The sequence below is a fragment of the Lithobates pipiens genome, unplaced genomic scaffold (assembly GCF_037356315.1).
Source record: "Lithobates pipiens isolate NorthernLeopardFrog02 unplaced genomic scaffold, aLitPip1_a1.2 Scaffold_19, whole genome shotgun sequence".
NCBI lineage: Eukaryota > Metazoa > Chordata > Amphibia > Anura > Ranidae > Lithobates > Lithobates pipiens.
In genome coordinates this window covers 438,746,503-438,771,802 of record NW_027507764.1, presented here as the reverse complement: position 1 = coordinate 438,771,802, position 25,300 = coordinate 438,746,503, and the positions used below count along the sequence as shown (strand labels likewise).

The 25,300-nt window shown below is 42.7% G+C and overlaps 1 protein-coding gene across 5 annotated transcripts in view; it reads left to right on the top strand.

The window, feature by feature from the left end:
• PRKDC (protein kinase, DNA-activated, catalytic subunit) overlaps window positions 1-25,300 on the top strand; it is a 794,135-nt gene that overhangs the window by 397,736 nt on the left and 371,099 nt on the right. For all 5 annotated transcript variants that reach the window (XR_013277654.1, XR_013277655.1, XM_077492661.1 and 2 more), the window contains exons 50-54: window positions 774-925; window positions 1,039-1,170; window positions 1,485-1,596; window positions 18,818-18,945; window positions 19,574-19,723. Coding sequence is in view for 3 of the 5 variants with exons in the window: in XM_077492661.1 (XP_077348787.1) it covers window positions 774-925; window positions 1,039-1,170; window positions 1,485-1,596; window positions 18,818-18,945; window positions 19,574-19,723 (674 nt within the window). In the remaining 2 variants the exon portion in view is untranslated. The remainder of the gene's footprint in view (window positions 1-773; window positions 926-1,038; window positions 1,171-1,484; window positions 1,597-18,817; window positions 18,946-19,573; window positions 19,724-25,300) is intronic.

The window sequence follows — 25,300 nt, the reverse complement described above, 5'->3', positions numbered from 1 at the left end:
GTGAACGATGTCCATTGAACATAAGCCAGTGATCGGCTTTTTTTTCTCCTCCTGCTGTAAGCGTGAGGAGAAAAAAAAACAGATTACCAAGCTTTTGTTTACACGCATCATCAGCTGCCATTGACTGACTGGGGATCGGCCCCTTACTCGGAACGTTGATCACCCGAGACTCGGCGATCACAGCACGCACCCTGCAGGGACGCTCAAATGGTAGGATATCCTATGACGGCCTCCCGGAAATTCAGGTCCGCACTGTAGCCGTCTGGCTATAGCGTGCGGATGTCAAGTGTTTAAAAAGCTTCCATTAGACCTCTTCAATCGACTGAGCAACCAACTAACTGACAATAACCTTCCTGATCCCCTTCAGTCTGGATTTTGCCCTCAACACTCCACAAAAACTGCTCTCCTGAAACTCACAAACAATCTGTTAACAGCTAAAACCAGTGGGCACTATTCTGTACTCCTGGACCTCTCTGCTGCCTTTTATAGGGTTAACCACCCCCTCCAAAAAAAAAAAAAAAACAACAACACTCTACTCCTTTGTTCTCCGTGAGTGTACTCTTTGCTAGTTTTCATCCTCCCTATCCTACCACACCTTCAGCATCACTTAAAATTCCACCTTCTTCTCTCCTCTTCCTTTTTCCACTGGGGTCTGCCAAGGTTCTGTACTTGGACCTCTCCTGTTCTCAATATACACCTCCTCCCTGGATCAGCTGATATCATCCCATGGTTTCCAATACAATTTCTATGATGAGATTTTGCTTTTTTCTTAGGAGCTTGCAAAGGATGAGATCCTAGCTAACAGATTGCTTGAGTTCTTCATGACACATGCGTTTCATGAAAAGAAAGCCGTGTTCAGGCACAATCTTGAGATCATCAAAACAGTCCTGGAATGCTGGAAGGATTGCCTTTCTATTCCATACAAGTATGTGTGGAGCGTTTGTAAATATTTGATTGCAATTGCCTCATAAGTTTAATACAAATATGTTTTGAAATGTGTTGTTTAAACGTTTAATTTATTTTGTGTGATTTTAATAGGGTAATATACAATGGCTTTTCTGCCACTGACCCTGACAAGAAAGATAACTCTGTGGGAATTCAGTTATTGGGATTAGCTGTGGCTAATAACTTTCCTCCATTTGACCCAAAATGTGGAATCAATTCTGAGCGGTAAGTTAAAAGTGCCTTATTGGGGATATTTCACTGATGGTTTAAGATATAGCACTGACATATAAGGTTAATCTTAAGCCTGGTACACACTATGAGTTATGCAAATTTACAACAGGGGGACGCATCCCCCCCCCCCCCCACCAGAACACTCAGATCAACGCTCTCTGCCATTGGCTGAGAGCACTGATTGGGAGTCGGTCGGCTGCTGGTTTTCCAGCATGCTCATCTGACAGAAGCTGGCCGGTGTACGGGTCTTTACTCTCCTGTTCAGTATCTTGGTAAGACATTGTTCAATAATTTTTTCTCCCCTGTAGGTACTTTAAAGCACTGGTCAACAATCTTACATTTACAAGATTTAAAGAGGTTTATATGGCAGCAGCTGAGGTCCTGGGGCATGTTCTTCGTTACATTGCTGAGAAAGAGAAAGTATGTACTACTATACTAGATTCAATACCATGTTGAATTTGCCTATATTCTTTAACTTGGTGATAACTAAAAATGTTATATTGTTAGCGATATTTTTATTTTGGGAGAATTATTCTTGGCATTTACAGCATGCCTTACACCAGGTCAGATTTGAGTGTTGCAACAGCAAAGAGTACCAAAAAAGATGTGAAACTGCTCTTAAGTTATATGCAATTGCTGACCACCTTATGAAAATACAAATTCCCCGGCTGTCATGCTGATTCTTAGATTATTATATTTTCTCAGTCACTGACCCAGAACAAGTTATTGGTCAGTGAAATCAGAAACTCTTATCTACAGGCTTCTTTTAGGTCAATGCATTATCTTGTTGATGCCTTTATATAAGCATGATAGGCAGGCAGCTAATATTTTAAGAAGGGATACTAAAGCAGCGGCTTTCTTTTGTATTTCTCTCAACACTGGTTTTGTTTAATTGATGATTATAATAACTCTTTAAATACACAAACCCATCCATCTTTTGATTATTTTTAAGCATGAGCAGTCCAGTTAAAAATATTAGACACCCCCCCTAAATCTATAAATCAATAATGAATGAGGGAAGAAAACAATCATACCTATATACCTCTTTTTGTCCTGCCTCTGTTCAAATGCTGACATTTAGAAAATTTCCATGATACTGCACATGTGTGAGATGGAGCGCTTGGGATCAGTGGCAAATAGTCCACTGAGCAGATGGATCTGCTGGTGGACTCTGTCAGTGTAAAAAAAGCTGTATTCTGTGTCCTCCACTGTAGTCAGAATACATAGTACAGCTCACACTGTAATGTTCAGTCTGATGCCTGTGGTGTGTAACTCCTTCTCTTTCTCTACTTTTTGTATCATTAACAATAATCAAACTTGAAGGCGGCAGTTATTCATTTTATAAGCTAGCCGTACTGACACTTTGATATATTAGACTATCTATATGTGTGAAAGACAGCAAGTGTGGCTGGGAATCCTACGTAAAACAGTAAGTAAAAAGGTTCCTGCATCACCCCCCCCCCCAAAAAAAAAAAAATACGGGCCATATAACAGTAATGCTTAGTGGATTAATTACACCCCTAACCAGTTAGACTGTTTTCTCTGCATTTCAAAACAGTTTTGACTGGTTATTTTAATGGTTATATGACATCTACAATGTACAGTTGTGCTCTTATGTTTACATACCCTGGCAGAATTTATGATTTCTTGGCCATTTTCTGTTGAAACCAAACCACGGTCAGGTAGACCAACTAAAATTCCAGCCACAACTGCCAGGAAAATTGTTCAGTATGCAAAGATAAAACCCACAAATAACTTCAGGCGAAAAACAGGACTCTCTGTGGTGTTGCTGTTTCAAGATTCACAATAAGGAGGCACTTGAAGATGGGCTGCATGGTCAAGTCTCCAGAAGAATGCCACTACTATGCAAATGCCACAAATTATCCCGCTTACAATACGCCAAACAGCAAGCCTCAAACCTTCCGGCACAGAGTCATTTGGAGTGGTGAGACCAAAATTTAGCTTTTTGACCACAACCATAAATAGTACATTTGGAGAGGAGTCAACAAGGCCTATGATGAAAGGTACAGAGGTAGATCGCTGATGTTTTAGGGATGTGAGAGGCTACAAAGGCACAGGAAATTTGGTCCAAATTGCTGGCAAAATTTGTTATCAAAAAATACTGGAGGAACATTTGCATTCATCAGCCAGGAAGCTTGCGCATGGGGCGTACTTGGACATTAAAACATGACAATGTTCCATAACACAAGGCCAAGTTGACCTTTCATTGGCTACAGCAGAATAAAGTGAAGGTATTGAAGTGGCCACCTCAGTCTCCTGACCTCAATATCATTGAGCCACTCTGGGGAGATCTCAGACGTGTGGTTCATACAAGTTAGCTCAAGAATTTAAAGGAACTGGAGGCTTTTTGCCAAGAGGTCAATATTCTCTCCTGCAGAGACCAAGTCCACTGAACTGTAGTCACATTCAAAACAAATGGACAGACTGGCATCAGTGGTTATTATCTTTCAAACCCCTGAATGAAAGAATTTCACATTTTCCAGATTCTGAACCATCAGCCACTAATTTTTAGCTCTGCAATAACCCGAGAACAGGGCCCTGCGGCAATCCAATGCCTGGATCTTCAAGTTCCAGACAGAGAATGCTCCTCTACAAAATACCTGGAGTAGGACTGTACGTATGGAACATTCTTCGACCTAGATACAGCTTCCTGCAGAAATGTGTTGAAGGAAACCCTGTAATCGACTGCTTCCTGAGCAAAAATTTAGTTATACGGAGACACCCCCTGTGTCTTCAACAAGTCCAGCACTGGGGCAAAGAGCTTTGTGAACCCTCAGGAGCTGTGGCCAGCTCAAAGGGCAGATTCACAAAAAAAAAAAATATGGCTTTCCACTGCAGTTACAGAAATCTTTACTTTAAAAATGTCACTGGCAGTGAAGGGGGTTAACTGTGTTCCCTGGGAGGTGATTCTAGCTGAAGGGGGAGGAGACTGGAGGAAGTGACGGGTCATGGTTCCTAGCTGATAGGAACACACGATTTGTCATTCCTGTCAGAACAGAACAAGAAAGTGTGTGTTTACACACGCTTGTCCCTGTTCTATCTCTCCTGCTCATGATCGCTCGTGGCCAGCGGTCATAGCGACTGTCGGCCACGAGCACCGGCACCCCCGCCATCCCGACCCCGCGAGCCGACGTATATCTACAACGGCTCATACAGGGGAGCCAACCTGCCGCAGTATAACTGTGGAGGTTGGTCGGGAAGCGGTTATGTTTATAAGCATGAGTAGATTTTATTGATTGATTTAGTTTACGGGCAAACATTGCAGAACAAGCATTGCTAGATAGGAGAAAAGTTGCTTTTGACCAGCGCAGAGCTTTTTCTGCTTTAAATGTGAGCAATGAGTCTAATTCTTGAAAAAAAGTCAACGTTCCTTTATAAATACTGCAGCAGCGCTTCCCATAAACTGTCCAATATAAATTGTCAGTAGTTAATGAACTGATCAGAAAGATGCGTTTTATCGCTGTGATGAAAAGCTTCCACCAAGGATCACCCTGTGCGATGAAATCTCCCCAATGGTGATGCACTCACCAAAACACTGAGAAATTTGCACCTTTAACCATTTTCAGACCGGACCAATTTGCTGGTCAAAGACCAGACCACTTTTTGCGATTCGGCACTGCGTCGCTTTAACTGACAATTGTGCGGTCGTGCGACGTGGCTCCCAAACAAAATTTACGTCCTTTTTTTCCCACAAATAGAGCTTTCTTTTGGTGGTATTTGATTACCCCTGCGGTTTTTATTTTTTGCACTATAAACAAAAATAGAGCGACAATTTTGAAAAAAACGCATTATTTTTTACTTTTTGTTATAATATATATCCCCCAAAAATATATAAAAAAAACATTTTTTTTCCCTCAGTTTAGGCCGATACATATTCTTCTACATATTTTTGGTAAAAAAAAATCGCAATAAGCGATTATTGATTGGTTTGCGCAAAAGTTATAGCGTTTACAAAATAGGGATAGTTTTATAGCATTTTATTAATAATTTTTTATTATTATTTTTTTTACTAGTAATGGCGGCGATCAGCGATTTTTATTGTGACTGCGACATTGTGGGGGACCCATCGGACATTTTTGACACATTTTTGGGACCATTGTCATTTATACAGTAATCACTGCTATATAAATGCAGTGATTCCTGTGTAAATGACACTGGCAGTGAAGGGGTTAACCAGTGGGTGGCAGTGTAGGGGTTAAGTGTTCCTAGGGGCGTGTTACTAACTGTGGGGGGGTTGGGCTTTCATTTAGTGACCACTGATCTCTGCTCCAATCACATGGAGCAGAGATCAGCGTCACTAGTTGCTAGGCAGAATGGAGAAATGTTGTTTACAACGGCACTTCTCCATTCGGCCGCTCCGTGAGACAATCGCGGGGATGCCCGCGGCGATCGAGTCCGCGGGTCCCGCGACCGGACTCACGGGGGTCCCGACCAGCGCGGGAGCGCGCCGCCGGCGGCGCGCTCCCGATGGCAGGGCGGCAAATTAAAAGGGACGTACATGTATGCCCATTTGCCTGCACGTGCCATTCTGTCGACGTACATCGTTGTGCGCTGGTCGGCAAGTGGTTAAGCCCTTGTACACACGGTCGGAGATTCCGACAACCAAATCCGTTGGATTTTGTCCAAAACTGTTGCATACACACGGTCAGACAAAGTAGTTGGAAAATCCGACGTGATGACTTTATTTCGTTATGACAGGACTACGTTCACGCTAGTAGCTAATAGCTTTGGTGTAGGAATTTGATCTGAGCATGCGTGGCACTTTGTCCGATCGGAATTCTCTACACATGATCGGAGCATTTTGTCGGAAAATTTTACCAACAAGTTGGAAAACTTGGTCCGTCGGATACTCAGATGGAAACAGTCCGATGTAGACTACACACAGTCAGAATATCCGACAAAACAGTCCGATCGGACACATTCAGTTGGAATCTCCGACCGTGTGTACAAGGGCTAAGAGAATGATAATTCCACCTCTCTTCAGCTCCTTTATCACCATCCACTAGATGTCAGTATACCATTTCAATAGGGTTGCAAGCTCATGTGAAAAAAATGTAATGTCCACATAGTGTAAAACCATAAACAAATTAACTTCACAAAGCCCCCCTTATATAAAAACTGCGTACCAAAATCAATATAAAATGAAGCATGAATCAAAATAAAGTGCACTGTGCCTGTCTCAAGAGGGATCCTGCCCCCGGAAAGAGCTCCCACCGTTCGCTGGATACAGTGGATGTGTATCTGTTTGATTTCCTGCTGGCTGGACTGCACTGCTGGAACGCACGCGTCACTTCTGGTAAGCCACGTCACTGGCGCGTTTAGTCATATCCGACTTCGTCACGAGGGCGCTCTTTCCGGCCTGGAACTTATTGAAATGGTATACTGACATCTAGTGGATGGTGATAAAAGGAGCTGAAGAGAGGTGGAATTATCATTCTCTTAAAGGTGCAAATTTCTCAGTGTTTTGGTGAGTGCATCCCCATAGGGGAGATTTCATTGCACAGGGTGATCCTTGGTGGAAGCTTTTTATCACAGCGATAAAATGCATCTTTCTGATCAGTTCATTAACTACTGACAATTTATATTGGACAGTTTATGGGAAGCCCTGCTGCAGTATTTATCAAGGAACTTTGAAGTTTTTTTCAAGATATTGCCATTTTTATATTTTTTTAAAGAAGCAGCAGCTTCATAGGGGAGTATATCTCTGATAGTACATTTTTCTAAAAACTATATAAAACTAACAGGTGGTAGAACTCCAGATTTCGTTATAATGAGTCTAATTAGTTTCTTTTTTTTGGAAATTATTTTGTAAGTATTCAGGTCATATGAATTCGTATGATCTTTATATAGGTTGTGTATTAGGTCTTTTGTGAGAGAATTATCTTTTTCTCATTTTATTTTTTAATTACCTTGTGCTTTCCATTTAATGAGGTTGCCTCTCATCAAAGCCTTATGGGCAAGCCATAGTGTAGTTGGAGTGATATCTGGAGTTGAATTTAGTGCAAAATAGTTTTTTATTTCTGATGCAATTTCATTTTGGTGCGTGGGGTCAGTTAATAATGATTCATTTATTTTCCATGAATAAGGAGTTGGAGTGAGGCCTATAAATTGAGTGCTAAGAGTTATGATATGGTGGTCTGACCAGGAACGTGGGTATATTGAGGCATCATAGGAGTTGGCTAGAATTATTGGAGAGCAAACAATGTAATCTGTACGTTAATATGAATCATGTGGGTGGGAATAAAAAGTATATTCTCTTGTACCTACATTTAACGCTCTCCAGGAGTCAATCAGTTGTAGGTCATTCATGTGTGTTATAGTCGTTTTTGAAAAATTTCTTGAGTTTTGGTTTTCTTTGCTATGATCAAGGTTAGTTTCATATGCTGAGTTAAAATCTCCACCCAAAATAATATGCGTTGAGTGGTGGTGTTGGAGTGTGTTAAAGAATTGTGTAAAGGAAGTGGTTTGTGCTTCGTTTGGTGCATATACATTCGCAATTGTTATTTCTCTACCCATTAGAGTACCTTTGATTATGATAAACCTACTATCTTCATCCTTGTAAACCCATTGAACCTCTAAATGGAAAAGACTGATGGGGAAAAAAAATGGCACTCCTTTAGTTTTACAGGAGGTTGAGGTATAAAATGACTGATTAAAAGCTTTGTGAAAAAATGTAGGATGACTGTCTTTCATGAAGTGTGTTTCTTGTAACATTAATATTTTAGGATTTCATTTTTTATAATGTAAAAAGGCTTTCTTCCTCTTGTATGATGAATTAAATCCTTGGACATTGTGTGGCAATATAGTGATAGTCATGGTGTTGATATCAAATTTTGGGATTCATCAGGAAGTGAAAATAATTGATAGATTGTGTGGTGATAGGTGTGTAGATGTCAAATTATTCTAAGTATAGAAGAGGTCAGCGAGGTGTACAAAGATATTTAAAAGACCTATATTAGTTAAGGACAGGTTGAGGCACAAGAAATCATATAATATACCCAAAAAGGGAGGGCTGTCTACTTAAGAAGCATTTAAAAATACAGTGTTACTCTGTATATATTTGTGGTCAGGTCCAATGCAATATATTCGTTTTTTGTATAGAGGAGTTCCACATACAGGGCTGCCACCGTCGGGAGCTGAAACCAAGTTCCCAATTTGCCACAGGATACAAAAGAAGAAAGAAAGGGGACGCCTCTGGGTGCATATTTTTTTAAAACGTTTTCACACATTTATTAGTAAACAAAAGGATTTACACTCACATATTCCATGAGTAAAACGAGCATTAAAAGGTGTAGGAATCATCTGATTCATTCCGTCATGTATTGTAATCCAGTCCACGGGTATCCTCTTGCACCTCTGAGCATTTCCACTAATAGATTTTCAAAATTGCCGGCTGTAGTGGACGCAGGGTATGTAGTATCAAAGCGAGGCTTGGTATACTGTGGCAAGCAGGACGCAGGGCTATGACGTCATTTCCTGGCGATGCGTTTCCTGAGCACTCGGGTCGTGATGGAGGGACGGCCGCGCTCTTTCATCAGGCCAATCAGGAGCAAGGGGAAGGGGCGGGACATAAATAAAGAAACTCTAACAATAAGGCGTGGCTAAAACATGGGCTGGAGCTTGGCAATGGTTGAGAAGGAATGGACAGACAAAAAGAAGGCGTGGCTGCGCAACGTAAGGGATTGCTGTGGAGGCTAATACACAGTGTGTGTTTTGTTATACACAGGGAAGATCCAGGAGCCAGCGGTTCCCTCTGCTGATGTATCGGTCCCTTTTGGGTCCCACAAGCCAGCACGTTCACCTAAGATGTTCCCGTATTTGACTTATTTAGACAAGTTCATCTACAGGGAATGGGGTCGGCCGCAAAGGACCTTTTCGGTCCTCAAAAACATGGCAGTGCGTTACCCCTTTGAGGAAAGCCTTCTCAAGAAATAGTTGGCTCCTTCAGTCGTGGACCCACAGTATCTAGGTTGAATAAAGTAACCACGATCCCGGTTGAGGAGACAACTGCTTTCAAGGATCCCATGGACAGGAAGGCCGAGACGGTGGCTCATTCCTTGTTTACGGTTGTGGGGTCAGCCGTGCGACCTGTACTGGTATCGCAGACACTGAGTGGGCAAAACTTTTACACCGCGAGTTGGGAGAGCAAAAGGCTTCCCCTGTCTGTGTGGAACTAGGAGACCAACTAGTGCAAGGCCTTAAGCACTACAATGGAGCTGACAAAATACATTAAGTGACTAGGCTATAGGTGTATATGGGCCCAGGAAAGCATGCTGGGGAGGTTAGTGAAGGCAAATATGCTTGTAGGCCAAAAAAAGGAGCAATAAAAGATTACAGCATGCATGAGGATAAAGGGGACATTCACAGCAAATTACAATCATGGTAATTAGGGAATGATGGTATAAATACAATACATTAGCAAGCATTAAATATATAGAACATGATTTTAAAGGAGAAAACTTAACCTAATATAGTCCTTCTGCAGAACTTGAATGATGGCAGAACAGGTCTCTGGGATAATGATACCCAGAGCCTAGTGGGAGATGCCTGTCGAGGTCCTGCAGACTTCTCCCAGTCGCCAAGTACCGCAATGTGGCGACTAGTCTCTGCTCTGGAGTGATGGTTTTGCTGCATGCAGGTGTCCTGCCTGCTGATATAAGAGGTCAGCAAAGCCAACAGATGGTGAAAAACGGGGTCCGTCATCCTGAGAAAGTTCCTGAAATCATCAGGATGATTCTCCTGGATCTCTCGCAGCAAGGGCACGTGAAAAAATTGGTCATGCTGAAGTAACCAATTCGTGATCCATGAAGTCCTCCTTGCCCTGTTCATGGACTGGGCTTGGGTCAAAGCTAGAAGACCAACACAAAGCCCCCGCACAGACCGAACTCTACGATGAGCACGTACCCGCAACATGGCTAGAAAACAGTGGGCTGGTCAGAACAAACTAAACAGAACGCACTGAAGAACAGCAGGGCCTGTGAAGAGCGTGCTGAAAATCAGTAATGAGCGGACAAGAACGCATTGAAAAACAGATACGAACTGACTGCATGCACTGAACGCCAGATACAAACCCACAAGCACAAACTGAACAGCAGTAGAGGTTTGTTGAGAGACAATTCACGCTTTTCAGATTCAAACACAAGATAAACACGAGATTAGCATAAGGAGCCCAAAGGGTGGCGCAGTGGCTATTGAACCTCCTTTTTATAGTCCCGTTGTACGTGTTGTACATCACCGCATTCTTGGCGGCTGGAATTTGTTGTGATTGTGTGTATTCAAGATTAGTTTGAGCGGAATTTCATCGGATAAACAATCATAGCTTTCTTTTCTTACATCAGGGAACACAGAACCGTAGTACTTCCTATGTGGGTTATATCAAGATATAGGGTGCTGGACACTGGCACGCCCCTTAAGGTGTGAATTTCCCCCCATATAACCCCCCCCCCCCATATACTGGGAGTCTTCAGTTTTTTTGCCAGTGTCTAAGGTGTTGGGCAAAAGTAAAGATGTGTTGTACTGAGCTCCACAGGCAGTAATCCTTTGATGAGAGCCAGCCATCCTGACCGGATCCGTTCTGATGTCTCCATAATGGACTAAACGAATGGTACCCCGACCTCGTCATCCGAAGACGCAAGGTTTTTGCCTGCGAATGTTTTAAGAGCTGGGCCCCGGGACCAGTACTTTTTGGTAGTAAGGTCAATAAATGTTTACTGGCAGGGTCTTCTCGCAGGTTCAGGATTGCGGGATTACCGGAGTGTACCCCTGTTCCTGAAGGTGTCCTTTCAAGGTCTCGGAGCCTACCGTGAAGGGCGAAGATTGGGTTTTTATCTCTGATAAACCCTGCTGCTAGGAAAGTTAGGGGAGATTTTCTCAGGAATCTCTCCTTCAATTTATTGTGTTGTCATGTCTGTGTCACCACTGGAGGCTATATTGAGCACTCACCATTCTGACGATGGAAACAGCAGAAGCTCCACTCTCCACTCTCCTCTCCGTTCAAGCCAGCCCACACCCTCTGGTATGCAGGGAGGTTCTGGTCACTTCCTGGGCCCCCAGATTGGTGATTTTTGATCCCTCGAATGCCAGCCAGCTGCAAAAGTGGCTAAACGGCGTCACGCGTGGAGGAAGTAATTTAAGCTACACAGGAAGAGCTGCAGTCTGGCGGTCGAGTGACAGAGCAGAGTGGTTGCTGGTCAGGTTTGGTGACACAGGCATCCCCTTTTGTTGACAACATTGTACTGTATAGCTAGGAGTAATAGCAGCTTTGTACTGTACTATAGCCTAGCAAGTGTAACATTCTTTTGCTGGTAGTGCCTCTGCTTTGTACTGTAAGCTACGAGTGGCAAGGGGGCCAGGAACTCCTCTAAGGGTACTAAGGGGTCACAACAAACTAAGACCCTGTCCAAAAGAATGTCTTCCTCCTCTGAGAGTGTTGCGGCCGGTCAGATTGAGCCACCAGGGGAAGCTGTTATTGCAGTCGCTCGGGACGCTTCAGCCCCTGAGTATGTTACACGTGAAGTGCGTTCCTCTACCATCGCTGGCTTCGGGAAAAGGCTTGAAGCAATTTTATCCCTTCGGAGCGGGGGTTAAACGCAGTAGATCCCCATCAAGTGCTCAAGATCCTCCTCTGGAGGTTTAGGATGTTGGGGATCAGGCAGATCTTCCTAGAGATATGGAAGATACTGGCTTATCCTCTTCTGAGGATCCTAACACAGAAGGAGTATTAGCGCAGGAGAGTTTGCTTGTACACACTCTCACTAGTTTGGTTCATTCAACTTTTTTGCAACTTGCAGCGCTGGCTTCTGATGATCCCATCTCTAATTTAGGATCAGTAAAACATCCTCCGGCTGGGGATACCTTTCCTATCCATGCATGGCTAAGAAAGCTTATGTACACATAGTGGGAGCATCCGGATAAACCGTTTTATCCTCTTAAGATATTTGCCAAACTATTCTATGGAAGAAGATTTCTGTAAGGAATGGGGGATTCCAGCGGTTGATGCTGCGATTACCTCTGTAAATAAGAACCTCACATGTCCAGGTTGATAATGCACTCATGTTGAAAGACTCAGCGGATAAGAACCTGGAGCACCTTTCTAAGAACCAGATGGCTTTAGTAGGTTCAGCAGTGCAGCCGGTTCTGGCCGCAATGGGTGTATCACAGGCCTGCTTTAGCCATATTAAGGGCTCAGGGCATAATGGTCCTAGCCTATTTGGATGATCTACTCTTCATAAAAAACCTTCCATTCGGTTGTGCATGAGATTGTTGGGGAAGATGGTGGCCGTCCTTTATGCACAGTTTCATTCAAGATTGCTACAAAGCGTATTCCTTTCAGCCTGGACCAAGAGGGTTCAGGCCTTGAATTTTGCAATTCAGCTTGCTCCCGAAGTACGTCAGAGCCTGAATTGGTGGCTGATATCCATCAATCCAAGCAATCTTCAAAAGGGAAGGACATTTCCTTTTTTTTTTTTTTTGTAGTTGTATTTTTATTAAATTTCAAAGCAAGTACAATCCAATCAAGCAATGAGATACTCGGTAAGCAGAAGTAAACATAGCGAAGAACATAAACATTAATTAGAGAAGTTAGATATTAATGTCCACAAGTGCAGGCACAGAATTGAACTGCATAACTATAACAGTTAAAATAAATAACATACAGTTTATGAATGACAAAAAAAAAAAAACATCCGTGTGGCATTAGGCCGGAGGCCAGAGAGAAACAAAGCAACAAAACATCCATAAGATCATAATGGAGAATCTCAAAAGGGGGGAATGGGTTACCCAGACTAACACATAACAAGGTATAATGGGAGGGGGAAGGACGAGAGCAGAAGCCAGAAAGGAGATGCACCCACTGGCGGCTGCAGTGTGTACAGACGGGAGAGCACCATATTCCGACCGATCCCAGGGTCCCCAGACTTTATCAAACTGGGGAACCAAGTAATGTACCGAGGCCATCAGGTACTCCATTCTCCGTATCTCGGACACCAGTTGGAGAAATCTAGGCCGGGGGAAGGGGGGGTTGCGCCAGACAACCAGCATAACGGGATAAGCCTCTTAGCAGCTAATCGAATATAGGAGATCAGCCGGTTTGTATTTTTGGGTAGGCCTGGGATAGGGAGACCTAAGGGAAGGACATTTCTACCTTCCACCTGGAAGGTAGTAACCACGAATGCCAGTCTTTTAGGCTGGGGAGCAGTCCTGGAAGTGGATTCTGTCCAGGGAAAGTGGTCCAGGTTGGAAAGGACCTTGCCTATCAATATTTTTGAAATTCAGGCAATCCGCCTGCCTTTAAGAGCCTGGACAGTCAGACTGAAGGGCTGTCCTGTCAGGATTCAGTCTGACAGCGCCATGGCTGTGGCTTACATCAATCACCAGGGGGGCACGAGGAGTCATGCAGCCCAGAGAGAGGTGAATCACATTCTTTCTTGGGCAGAACACAAAGTCCCTTGCCTATTGGCAATTTTCATTCCCGGGATAGAGAATTGGCAGGCGGACTACTTGAGCAGCCAACAATATTTTCCAGGAGAGTGGTCTGTTCACCCCGACATCTTTCTTGCGATATGTCAGAGGTGGGGTATTCGAGATGTGGAAGCGTTCGCGTTCAGATTCAACTACAAAGTTGACAACTTTGTGTCAAGGACAAGGGATCAGTTTTCTCTGATCTATGCATTTCCTCCAGTTCTGCTACTTCCGCGTCTTCTTCGCAGGATCAGGCAGGAACAAAAGGAGGTGTTTCTCGTGGCCCCAGCATGGCCATGGTTCGCTGAGATCATAAGGATGGCAGTAGGAGTTTCCTACAGATGGGATTAGAGATGAATCTGGTCTTGAATACCATCAAAGGTCAGATCTCGGCCTTATCAGTGTTCTTTCAGGGCCTTTAGCTTCTCGCTCTTTAGTGCGTAGCTTTGTGCAGGGGGTGACACGGATCAGTCCGCCGATCAGGACACCCCTAAATCCTTCGAATTTGGTCCTGTCAGCTTTAGAAAAGCAGCCTTTTGACCCCTTATAGGAAATTCCCTTGGTTCTGTGACCAGAAAGATAGTCTTTCTGGTTGCCATTTCTTCTGCTAGAAGAGTTTCTGAACTAGCGGTTCTATCTTTTAAGGAGCCATATCTGATTATGCATAAGGTTAAGGTGGTTTTACACCCTCATCCTGAATTCCTGCCAAAGGTAGTGACAGGGTTTCACTTAAAGTGTAAGTAAACCCCCCTATTGTTTTCAGCCAAGGAAGCTGCTATCTTTGCCTCTGTTTAATCTACAACTACCATGGTGCTGCACATGTGATCACTTATGACACCAGCCATTGGATGGTTTGACAGTTTGGTTGAGAGCACAACCAATGGGAGCGTTTCATTTCCGGTACGTGCTGGAAATGTAACGGTTTTAAGGATGGGTTTACTTCAGCTTTAAACCAGGATATTGTTCTTCCTTCTTTCTTCCCAGAGCCTCAATCTAGGGAAGAGAGATTGCTACATTCCCTTGATGTAGTAAGAGCGGTCAGAGTGTATTTAAAAGCGACCGCTCAAATTCGTTAAAGATATTTTGTTTATTCTGCCGGATGGTCCTAGGAGAAGGCAGGCAGCATCTAGATCCACTATTGCTAAGTGGATTCGTCAAGTCCTTGTGCAGGCTTTTGGTTTAAAGAGGAAGATTCCTATTTTTCATATTAAGGCACACTCTACCAGGGCGATTAGTACCTCCTGGGTGGTGCATCATCAGGTCTTCAGTTCATACATTTACCAGATTTTATCAAATCGATGTTAAGGGTCAGGAGGATTCTGCCTTTTGGCGCAGCGTACTGCAGGCTGCAGTATAAGTCCTCTGACTTCCTTTTTTTGTTGCATCCCCCCCCCCCCCCCCCCCCCTTCGGTTGCCATTGCTATGGGACATCCCACATAGTAAGTTAGTAAGTACTACAGCTCTGTGTCCCCTGATGCAAGAAAAGAAAATAGTATTTTCAAAACCGCTTACCTGTAAAATCCTTTCCTTTGATGTCGATCAGGGGACACAGAGGTCCCTCCCTTCTCCTTATAAACTTTGATTGCTTGCCTACAAAACTGAGGTCTCCCAGTAGGGGGAGGGGTTATATGGGGGAAGTTCACGCCTTAAGGGGCGTGCCAGTGTCCAGCACCTGATACACCGATATAACCCACATAGTAATTACTATGGTTCTGTGTCCCCTGATGTACATCAAAGAAAAGGATTTTACAGGTAAGCTGTTTTTAAAAAATATTTTTTCCCGACAAGAATTACGATTGTGTGTACGCGGCATAACACAATTTGACCAAAATATGTTATCTAGATTTAAGTAATAGAGGGTGAACGTGATGGGCCCCACCAATGTTCTATCCCTGCTAACTTTCAGATTATATGAATGAAACAACCAAAAAACTTGGAATTTTTATAAGCATTGGTTAAGTTTAGAGAATTAATAAGATAAACAAAAAAAAAGGAAGGGAGAAAAAGAGGGATCATAAAAAAACAAGATGAAGATAAGTCCACTGTTATGTATGGAATGGCTATAAAGTTATATAGACTATAAAAAGTAGCCGTTTGAAAAAGCTAGATGTAAATATAGCTTTTGAGTCTTTTCAATGAAGTCTGCATTACCTTTGTAGATCAGAAGATGGTGGTGTTGGATTATAGACAGTTATATTTAACCCATTCATGACTAGGCCTATTTATGACATTTGGTGTTTACAAGTTAAAATCCTCATTTTTTTTTGTGCTAGAAAATTACTTGGAACCCCCAAACATTATATTTTTTAGCAGAGTCTCTAGCGAATAAACTCAACTTTTTGGGAAAACGGACACTTTTATGAATTAAAAAAAAACTAAACTGTAAAATTATCCCAATTTTTTTGCATAATGTGAAAGATAATGTTACGCCGAGTAAATAGATACCAAACATGTCACGCTTTATAATTGCACGCACTCGTGGAATGACGACAAACTACAGTACCTAAAAATCTCAATAGGCGAAGCTTTAAAAATTTTTTCCGCTTACCAGGTTAGAGTTACAGAGGAGGTCTAGGCCTAGAATTATTGCTCTCACTCTGACGATCATGGCGATACCTCACATGTGTGATTTGAACACCGTTTACATATGCGGGCGCGACTTCTGTATGCATTTTCTTTGCTGCGCGAGCTCACGGTGACGGGGGGCGCTTTAAAAAAAAATTATTTACTTTATTTATTTTAAAATTAATAAATTGTTTAACGAAAAAAAAATTGATCACTTTTATTGCTGTCACAAGGAATGTAAACATCCCTTGTGACAGTAATAGGTGGTGACAGGTACTCTTTATGGAGGGATCGGGGGTCTAAAAGACCCCCGATCCCCACTTTACACTTCAAAGTATTCAGATCGCCATTTTTGCAGATTCTGAATACTGTATATTTTTTTAAAACCGGCGCCATTGGCAGCCGAGTAAACGGGAAGTGACGTCATAAAGTCGCTTCCGTGTTTACTATTAGGAGACTGGAATGAAGCCACTTACGGCTTCAAGCCAGTCTCTCCCTAGCCGCCAGATGCAGCGGATGTTCGATCGGGGCTCCCGATTGAATGGGAGCCCCAGTAAGAGCAGCGGGTGGGGGCCATGTCCCCTCCTGCTCCTCCGGCATAACAGCCGAGCAGCTTTTAGTAACATAGGTTGTCATGGCTGGAAAGCCTATCGCCGGCTCTGAAAAACGGTACCGGGATGATGCCTGCAGATGCGGGCATCATCCCGGTATACTCCCCTAAAGCCGAGTACGGACATCTGCGTTTCGATTGGCGGGAAGGAGTTAAATTACTGTTCTGAGACTATTAATGTAGTGTCAAAAGAAAAAAAAGAAGTGTTTTGGTTTGTAGTACCATTTTAGAGCAGTAGATGTTAGTATATCCTCATCTTCTTGGTTAATTTGGTCTTTCAGGCTGTAAAATATAAGAAAAAAAAAGAAATGTTAAAAAATTATGTAAAGACAAAATCAAAGAGTGTGTGTGTGTGTGTGTGTGTGTGTATATATATATATATATATATATATATATATATATATATATATATATATATATATATATATATATATATATACACAAACACATTTAAAAATGGTAAAAAGAAAAAAAAAATTGAAAATGATCTTCTGGTTATCTTTCATAGGGAAAGAAAAAATAATAACATTTCTTCAATTCCATTGACCGGGTTTATGGGTCTACGACTGTTGCCTTTTGAAGCAGGGGTGTTCCAAATAGGAGCTGGACGTGGTGTAGATGGAGTACATGGGAGATTTCTGGGGTCAAGAAGGCCCAATTAAGTCAGGACCTCCTGACCACCTGGGATAATAGTGGTGATGTATGTTATGCCATTGTGAGGGATAATTAGTTTGAATGGGAATCCCCATCTGTATCGAATTCTTGCTGTAGATGGCACAGATGTGATTTCTCTCATTCTTCTGCGTCTGTCCAATGTTGCTTGGGAGATATCTGGATAAATCTGCAGCTGCGTTCCGTCTAATGTGATGTTTCTGATACCACATGCGGCTTGGTGCCGATGAACTGAGGCTTATTACAGTGGTTTTATGCCCCTAGGTCCGTGGCAGAGAGCCCTACGAGCTGGCGCTCACCTCAGATGCGACCGCTCCGCTCCATGCTGAGCATGCACCCTCATTTTTTGGCTCCTTTTAAAATCATAATGATAACAGAAATCACCCAAATGGCCCGGAAATGTGTGGCCATGGTACAGACACAGAAGGTTGCACACACAGGTTAAAATGGCAATCACAATTAGTGTCTTTGTATAAATAGTCAATGAGTTTGTTTGTTCTCACATGAATGCACTAAGGCTAGATACTAAGTCATGAGGAGCAGAAAAGGACAGTCAAAAGACCTGCGTCACAAGGTAATGAAACTTTACAAAGATGGAAAAGAATATAAAAAGATATCCAAAGCTTTGAATATGCCAGTCAGTACTGTTCAATCATTTAATAAGAGGTGGAAAATTTGGGAATCTCTTGATACCAAGCCACAAGGTCAGGTAGATCAATAAAGATTTCAGCCACAACTTCCACAGGAATTGTTCGGGCTACACCATAAGGCTGCATTAGAGACAAACCTCCAAGGAATCTTCTCTCCTGTCCAAAGAACCCTGGGTACCATCCATTTTGGCTGACAGCTCTTTTGAATGGATCCTAATAAGGTCCATAATGCTAAATAGAACCATCCAGATCTCCAAGTATGCTCCCAGAGCACAGGTATTACATCAGTGACTTATAGACCTTATAGACCCTAGAAAAAAACACGAAGTACTTCCTGTGTAGGATGTTTTATATAGGGGAGGACTTCCTGTTTGATCTGATTGATCTACCAGTGTCCATTCATCTATAGGTAGCGTATAACCCAAATAGTTATTATAATAACCGGATCTGTGTCATGCGATGTACGATAAAGAAACGTTATTTTTATATGCGGTCTGTGTTGAGAATTTAATACCACACTGAGAAATTAGAAGATATTGTGTTCTGTAGTTGCTTAGAAAAGTATATTTAGAGATATCCAATGTTTTCTCAATTTATTTATTTTTGCATCATGTATTTTGAAACCTTGAATAAAAAAATAAAAAAAAATCCTTTTTATTTTCAGACTATAGAAGGCCCAGTGTTTGACTATGTGGTGGAAAAACTAAAGCAACATCATGCCAGCAATAAAGAAGACAAGTTTGTAGTGTGTTTGAACAAAGTAGTGAAGAATTTCCCCATATTCGCAGACAGGTAAGACTTTTTACTTAAATAAGCCTAGTACAGTATGATACAAGGGGAAGAACGGTGTAGTCCCTAGAAGTCACACATCTAAGGTGTCCTAGGGAGATGAATGGAGTGGCAACCTCAGCCTAGTCTCCAACCAGGCCACGCCCCCAACGCCATCCACTCTGCCCCCCGGAGCTTGGGGCATAGCCTGGTTGGAGTCCAGGCTGAGGCTGCTAACTCCATTCATCTCTCTATGACAGTGTTTCTCAATTGCAGTCCCCAAGGCGCCCCAACAGGTCATGTTTTCAGGATTTCCCTCAGATGAAACGACTGTGGTAATTACTAAGGCAGTGAAACTGATCAAATCACCTGTGCAAAATAATGGACAGCCTGAAAACATGACCTGTTGGGGTGCCTTGAGGACTGGGGTTGAGAAACACTGCTCTAGGATACCTTAGATGTGCGACTTCCAGGGGCCACCCCCTTCTTCCCCAATCTCTCGCAGGAGCCAAAATGGGCTCCAGCCCCTGTCAGCACTCTAACAGCAGCTGTGAACGCACCATTTACATACCCCCTCCTTACTGAGCGGCACGCATACGCTTTCTATGTCACGGTATGATACAAGACCAGTTACGTTTCTTGTTGTTTACAGGTTCATGGCCATTATTCTTTTCTTGCTGCCAAAACTTCATGGAGTCCTGAAGACCCAGTGTCTGGAGATAATAATGTTCCGGGCTGAGGCAATATCAGACCTTTATACTGAGCTAAAAAATAAAGACTTCAGACAGATTATGAGCAACCGGTGAGAAATTAACACCTTATGTGTTCTACCCTATATTGTGTAATTTTTATTGTCAGAAGTATTTGTACAGGATGCATTCATTTTTTTTTAACCACTTAAGCCCCGGACCAATTGTCAGCCTAAGGACCAGAGGTCTTTTTACAATTTCGCACTGCACTGCTTTAACTGGTAATTATGCGGTCATGCAATGTTGTACCGAAACGAAATTTGCGTCCTTTTCTTCCCACAAATAGAGCTTTCATTTGATGGTATTTGATTGCCTCGGCAATTTTTATTTTTTACGATATAAAAGGAAAAAGACTGAAAATTTTGAAAAATAAAAAGATATTTTCTACTTTTTATTATAATAAAAAAATGAATAAACTCAATTTTAGTCATATATTTAGGCCAAAATGTATTCAGCCACATGTCTTTAGTAAAAAAAAAATGTCAATAAGCGTATATTTATTGGTTTGTGCAAAAGTTATTGCGTCTACAAACTAGAGTACATTTTCTGGAATTTACACAGCTTTTAATTTATGACTGCCTATCTCATTTCTTGAGGTGCTAAAATGGCAGGGCAGTACACCCCCCCCCCCAAATTTTGGAAAGTAGACACCCCAAGGAAATTGCTGAGGGGCATGTTGAACCCATTGAAATTTTTTTTTTTGTCCCAAGTGATTGAATAATGACAAAAAAAAAAAAGTTTACAAAAAGTTGTCACTAAATTATATATTGCTCACACATGCCAAGTTATATGTGGAATTGCACCCCAAAATATTTTCTGCTGCTTCTCCTGAGTACGGGTATACCACATGTGTGGGACTTTTTGGGAGTCTAGCTGCGTACGGCACCCCTGAAAACCAATCACTGCCTTCAGGATTTCTAAGGGTGCAAATTTTTGATTTCACTCCTCACTACCTATCACAGTTTCGAAGGCCATAAAATGCCAAAATAGCACAAAACCCCCCCAAATGACCCCATTTTGGAAAGTAGACACCCCAAGCTATTTACTGAGAGGCATGTTGAGTCCATGAAATATTTTATATTTTGCCACAAGTTGTGGGAATATTACAAACTTTTTTTTTTTTTGCACAAAGTTGTCACTAAATGATATATTGCTCACACATGCTATGGGCATAAGTGAAATTACACCCCAAAATAAAGTCTACTGCTTCTCCTGAGTACGGAGATACCACATGTGGGGGACTTTTTGGGAGTCTAGCCACGTACGGCACCCTGAAAACCAAGCACTGCCTTCAGGATTTAAATATAAAATGCTACCAAAAAAACTGTTAACGATCACAGGGATCAGGCCTGACTCTACGAACGCTGCAGTTATGTGTTTTGTGACAGTGATCGATCGATATTGCACTTGGGTGGGCTGGGCGAAGGGGAAAAATGCAGGTGCTAGCAGGTATCTGGGCTGATCCCGCTAACAATGTGTTTTTTTGGCACCCTAAACTGCTGGGGACGCTAGTATAGATCTGATCAGATCAGATATTGATCTGTTCAGATACTATACCACTACGGGAGGTGTATGCTTTGCGTGTGGGTGTTAGCGGTACTGGCACTAACCTAACGCTGCCTGGGGTTACGCAGACCCAATCTGACCCCAAAACCTAGTTGATATCACCCGCCGGGTGATCAGGGGGTTAAACCTTTATTGGGTAATAAATGGTGGGTGCCCTGATGCTATAAAAAGCAAACTAACTAACCAGCGTCACCAGTGACACTTATACGGTGATCGCTGGTGAAAGGGTTAACTCTAGGGGCAATCAGGGGGTTAAAATCTTTATTAGGTACTATATGGGGGTACCTAACACTATAAAAATCTGGCGGTGAACCTAAAAAATAACTAGCTACCTAGCGGCACCAATGACACTAATTCAGCGATCAGAAAAACGATTGCTTAGTGACACTGGCAAAATGGGGTGAAAGGGTTACCTGGGGGCAATTAGGGGGTTAAAACCTTTATTAGATAGTATATGGGGATCCCTGACGCTATATAAAATCCTGACGGGGAACCTAAATAACTAACCAGGGTCACCAGTGACACTTATACGGTGATCGCTGGTGAAAGGGTTAACTCTAGGGGCACTCAGGGGGTTAAAATCTTTATTAGGTAGTATATGGGGGTACCTAACACTATAAAAACCTGGCGGTGAACCTAAAAAATAACTAGCTACCTAGCGGCACCAGTGACACAAATTCAGCGATCAGAAAAACGATTGCTTAGTGACACTGGCAAAAGGGGGTTAAAGGGTTACCTGGGGGCAATCAGGGGGTTAAAACCTTTATTAGATAGTATATGGGGATCCCTGACGCTATATAAAAACCTGACGGGGAACCTAAATAACTAAATAATTAACCAGGGTCACCAGTGACACTTATGCGGTGATCGCTGGTGAAAGGGTTAACTCTAGGGACAATCGGGGTTAAGACCTTTATTGGGTAGTATATGGGGGTACCTAATGCTATAAAAACCTGGCGGTGAACCTAAAAAATTACTAGCTACCTAGCGGCACCAGTGACACTAATGCAGCGATCAGAAAAACGATTGCTTACTGACACTGGCAAAAGGGGGTGAAAGGGTTAACTCTAGGGGCAATCAGGGGGTTAAACCTTTATTGGGGGGTAGGGGGCTACCCTGGACCTAACACTAACTGCCCTGACAGTTTTTACAGTTACAACTGACACTAAATGCAGTGATCAGTAAATAAATGATCACTGCAATCAGTGACACTGTGACTGGGAGGGGAGAGGATCAGGGGGGGACAGTGTGCCTATGTGTACCTACATGTCAGTGTAGTGTTGGTGCACACTTACTATGTCTTCTCTCCTCGCCATCCGGTCAAAAAGACCGCCCTGAGGAGAGTGACATCACTTCCTCCTGCCTGTGTTTACACTACACAGGCAGGGGAAGCTTCTCATTCGCCAGGAGCGATCGAGAGGGGATGGCCAGAAACCAACGTCCATCCCCTCATCCTGGATAGCTCCTGAAGCGAAACGGACCGCCGCAGCCAGCGGGAGGGGGTCCGATCTGACCCCCCACCCGCTGGAAAGCAGGCACGTGCGGGTACGTGCTTGTGCCCGTCCGTGCCATTCTGCCGACGTATAATTGCATGCAGCGGTCCTTAAGTGGTTAAATTGTACATCACAGGACACAGGGTACATCATATTTATGACTACTTGGGTTACACTGTAACTTTCCGGTGGATGGACATGGCCAAAAAAGGCAGGATTCCCCACCCCGGCATAATTCCTCCCAGGTCAGCAAAGACTCAAATTTTAACTAGTGTCCTTAGATGATGGATGCGCCTATGATCTCTCACTGAATATTTCTTTCAGAGGGCATTAGTTCTTTGATTTGTGGCCTGTTCATTTTGCACATCCCTGCTGGTGAAGTGAAAGGCCCCATCTAGATTAGTCACTTATGGCCCTGGGATCAAGAGAGATGGTACCCAGCATCCACATGTAAGAACGGGGATGGCCTGTAAGGCTGCGGGCAGTGATCTATCTGGTGAACTCACCGGCACAGTGTTATACCGGTTCAGGCAGTGATACCCTTAGAGATAGTTGAATCCCTGAAGACTCATCAGCACGTCTGCCATGAGCTCGTGCTTGATGATGTCAAGTGTGGGCACAATTTTAGGTTGTTCTTGGTGGTGGAAACACGTGTGATTGCCAACTAAGCAGTGGGCAGCCACAGTGCAGTTCTGGCACAGCTCCAGTACATCCTCAAGACAATGCAGCACCTCCAATACTTCCACGAGTATTGGGACCCCTATTAAAAAAAAAAAAAAAAAAAGGGGGGGTGGGGTGAAGACTTGCCACATAGGTGTATGGCACTGGTAAACACAAATTTTATACTGGGTTACAGGCTTCAAATGCTTTACAGGCAGAGAGAATGGGAAGAAGGATGATGGGGTTGTCTCCCAAATTTCTCAGGTAGGCAGAACCCCCTTCATAGTTCGTCCTGTAATGACTCCCCTAAAGGTCAGCTTAGTTCTGACCCCCTGCTTTGTGCAATCCTCTGGTTCCTTTGTGTCTAGGGAGGAATTTTCATCAGCCATCTATGATTTGCCTGGTCACCTCTTGGGTGTTCTCACTGGGTTTTTATTTTATGGGCTATAAACGAAAAAAAAAAACATGTTTTGAAAAACAATTTTTTTTTTCTTAGTTTCTGTTATAAAATTTTGCAAAGTAGTAATTTTTCGTCATAGATTTTTACCAAAATGTATACTGCTATGTTTCTTTTGTAAAAATAACTCAAGTCTGTTTGTATTATTTGGTCTGTATGATGGAGTCTACAAGCTATAGCACCAACCATTGAAAATTTATCATACCTGATGTACTGACGGCCTATCTCATTTCTTAAGGCCCTAACATATCAAGACAGTACAAATACCCCCAAATTACCCCTTTTTGGAAAGTAGACAGTCCAAGGTATTTAGTAAGAGGCATGGCAAGTTTTTTTCAATATGTAATTTTTCCCCAAAATTCTTTGGAACTTAAAGAAATACATTTTAATTTTTTTCATAAAAATTTCACAGTAACAAGTTATTTCTCACACATGGCATAGGCATACTTGCAACTACACCCCAAAACACATTTTGCTACTCGTCCTGAGTATGGGGATGCCACATATGTAAGACTTTTTCACTGCCTGGCCACATAGAGAAGCGCAACATCCAAGGGGCACCTTCAGCCATTTTCCACTTTAAGACCAGACCTTATGACGACACTTTGTTTAGAAGTAAAAGTCTGTATTTTTACTAGAAAATTACTTTGAACCCCCAAACATTATATATATTTTTGTAGCAGAGGCCCTAGAGAATAGAAGGGTGGCTTTTTCAAATTTTTATGTCTTGCTGTATTTGCGCAGCAGTTTTTCAAACCATTTAACGCATAAATACATTTTAATACATTTCAATGCACACAGAGACAATATAATACCCACATTTTTGGTAAAATATTTAAATAGTGTTGCGCCTAGATACCAAACATATCATGCTTTAAAATTGCGTACGCTTGTGAAATGGTGCCAAACTTCAGTATTAAAAAATCTCCATAGGTGACACTTTATAAGCCCTTATTGGTTGCCCGTTTAGTGTTACACAGGAGGTCTGGTACAGCAATAACTTGGTGGTGCGATCACTGTGTATGTATGCGTACAGTACCAATGTGTGTGTTTGCTTTTGTACTGGGGGGGGACATTAAATGATTTATTTATTGGTGGGACACAGTCCACGGTACACTGACAGATGTTTTTATGCACTTGTACACTGACAGACGTTGATCATCCAGCGGCGGACATTGACAAATATTCCTGTCACAGTGGAACACTATTGCGCTATTTCAGATGTATTTTGCACTGATAGAGATATTCACGAGGACCCTGACATGTTTTGTGCACTGGTACAGGTTATGATGGGGGCACTGACAGATGTTTTGTGCACTGATGCAGATGTTTATGGGGGCACTGTGACAGCTGTTCATATGTAGGCACACCTGGTTATTTATGTTTTTCTTTATCGTACATCACGGGACACAAAGCCACAGTAATAACTGTATGGGTTATATGGCACCTTCAGG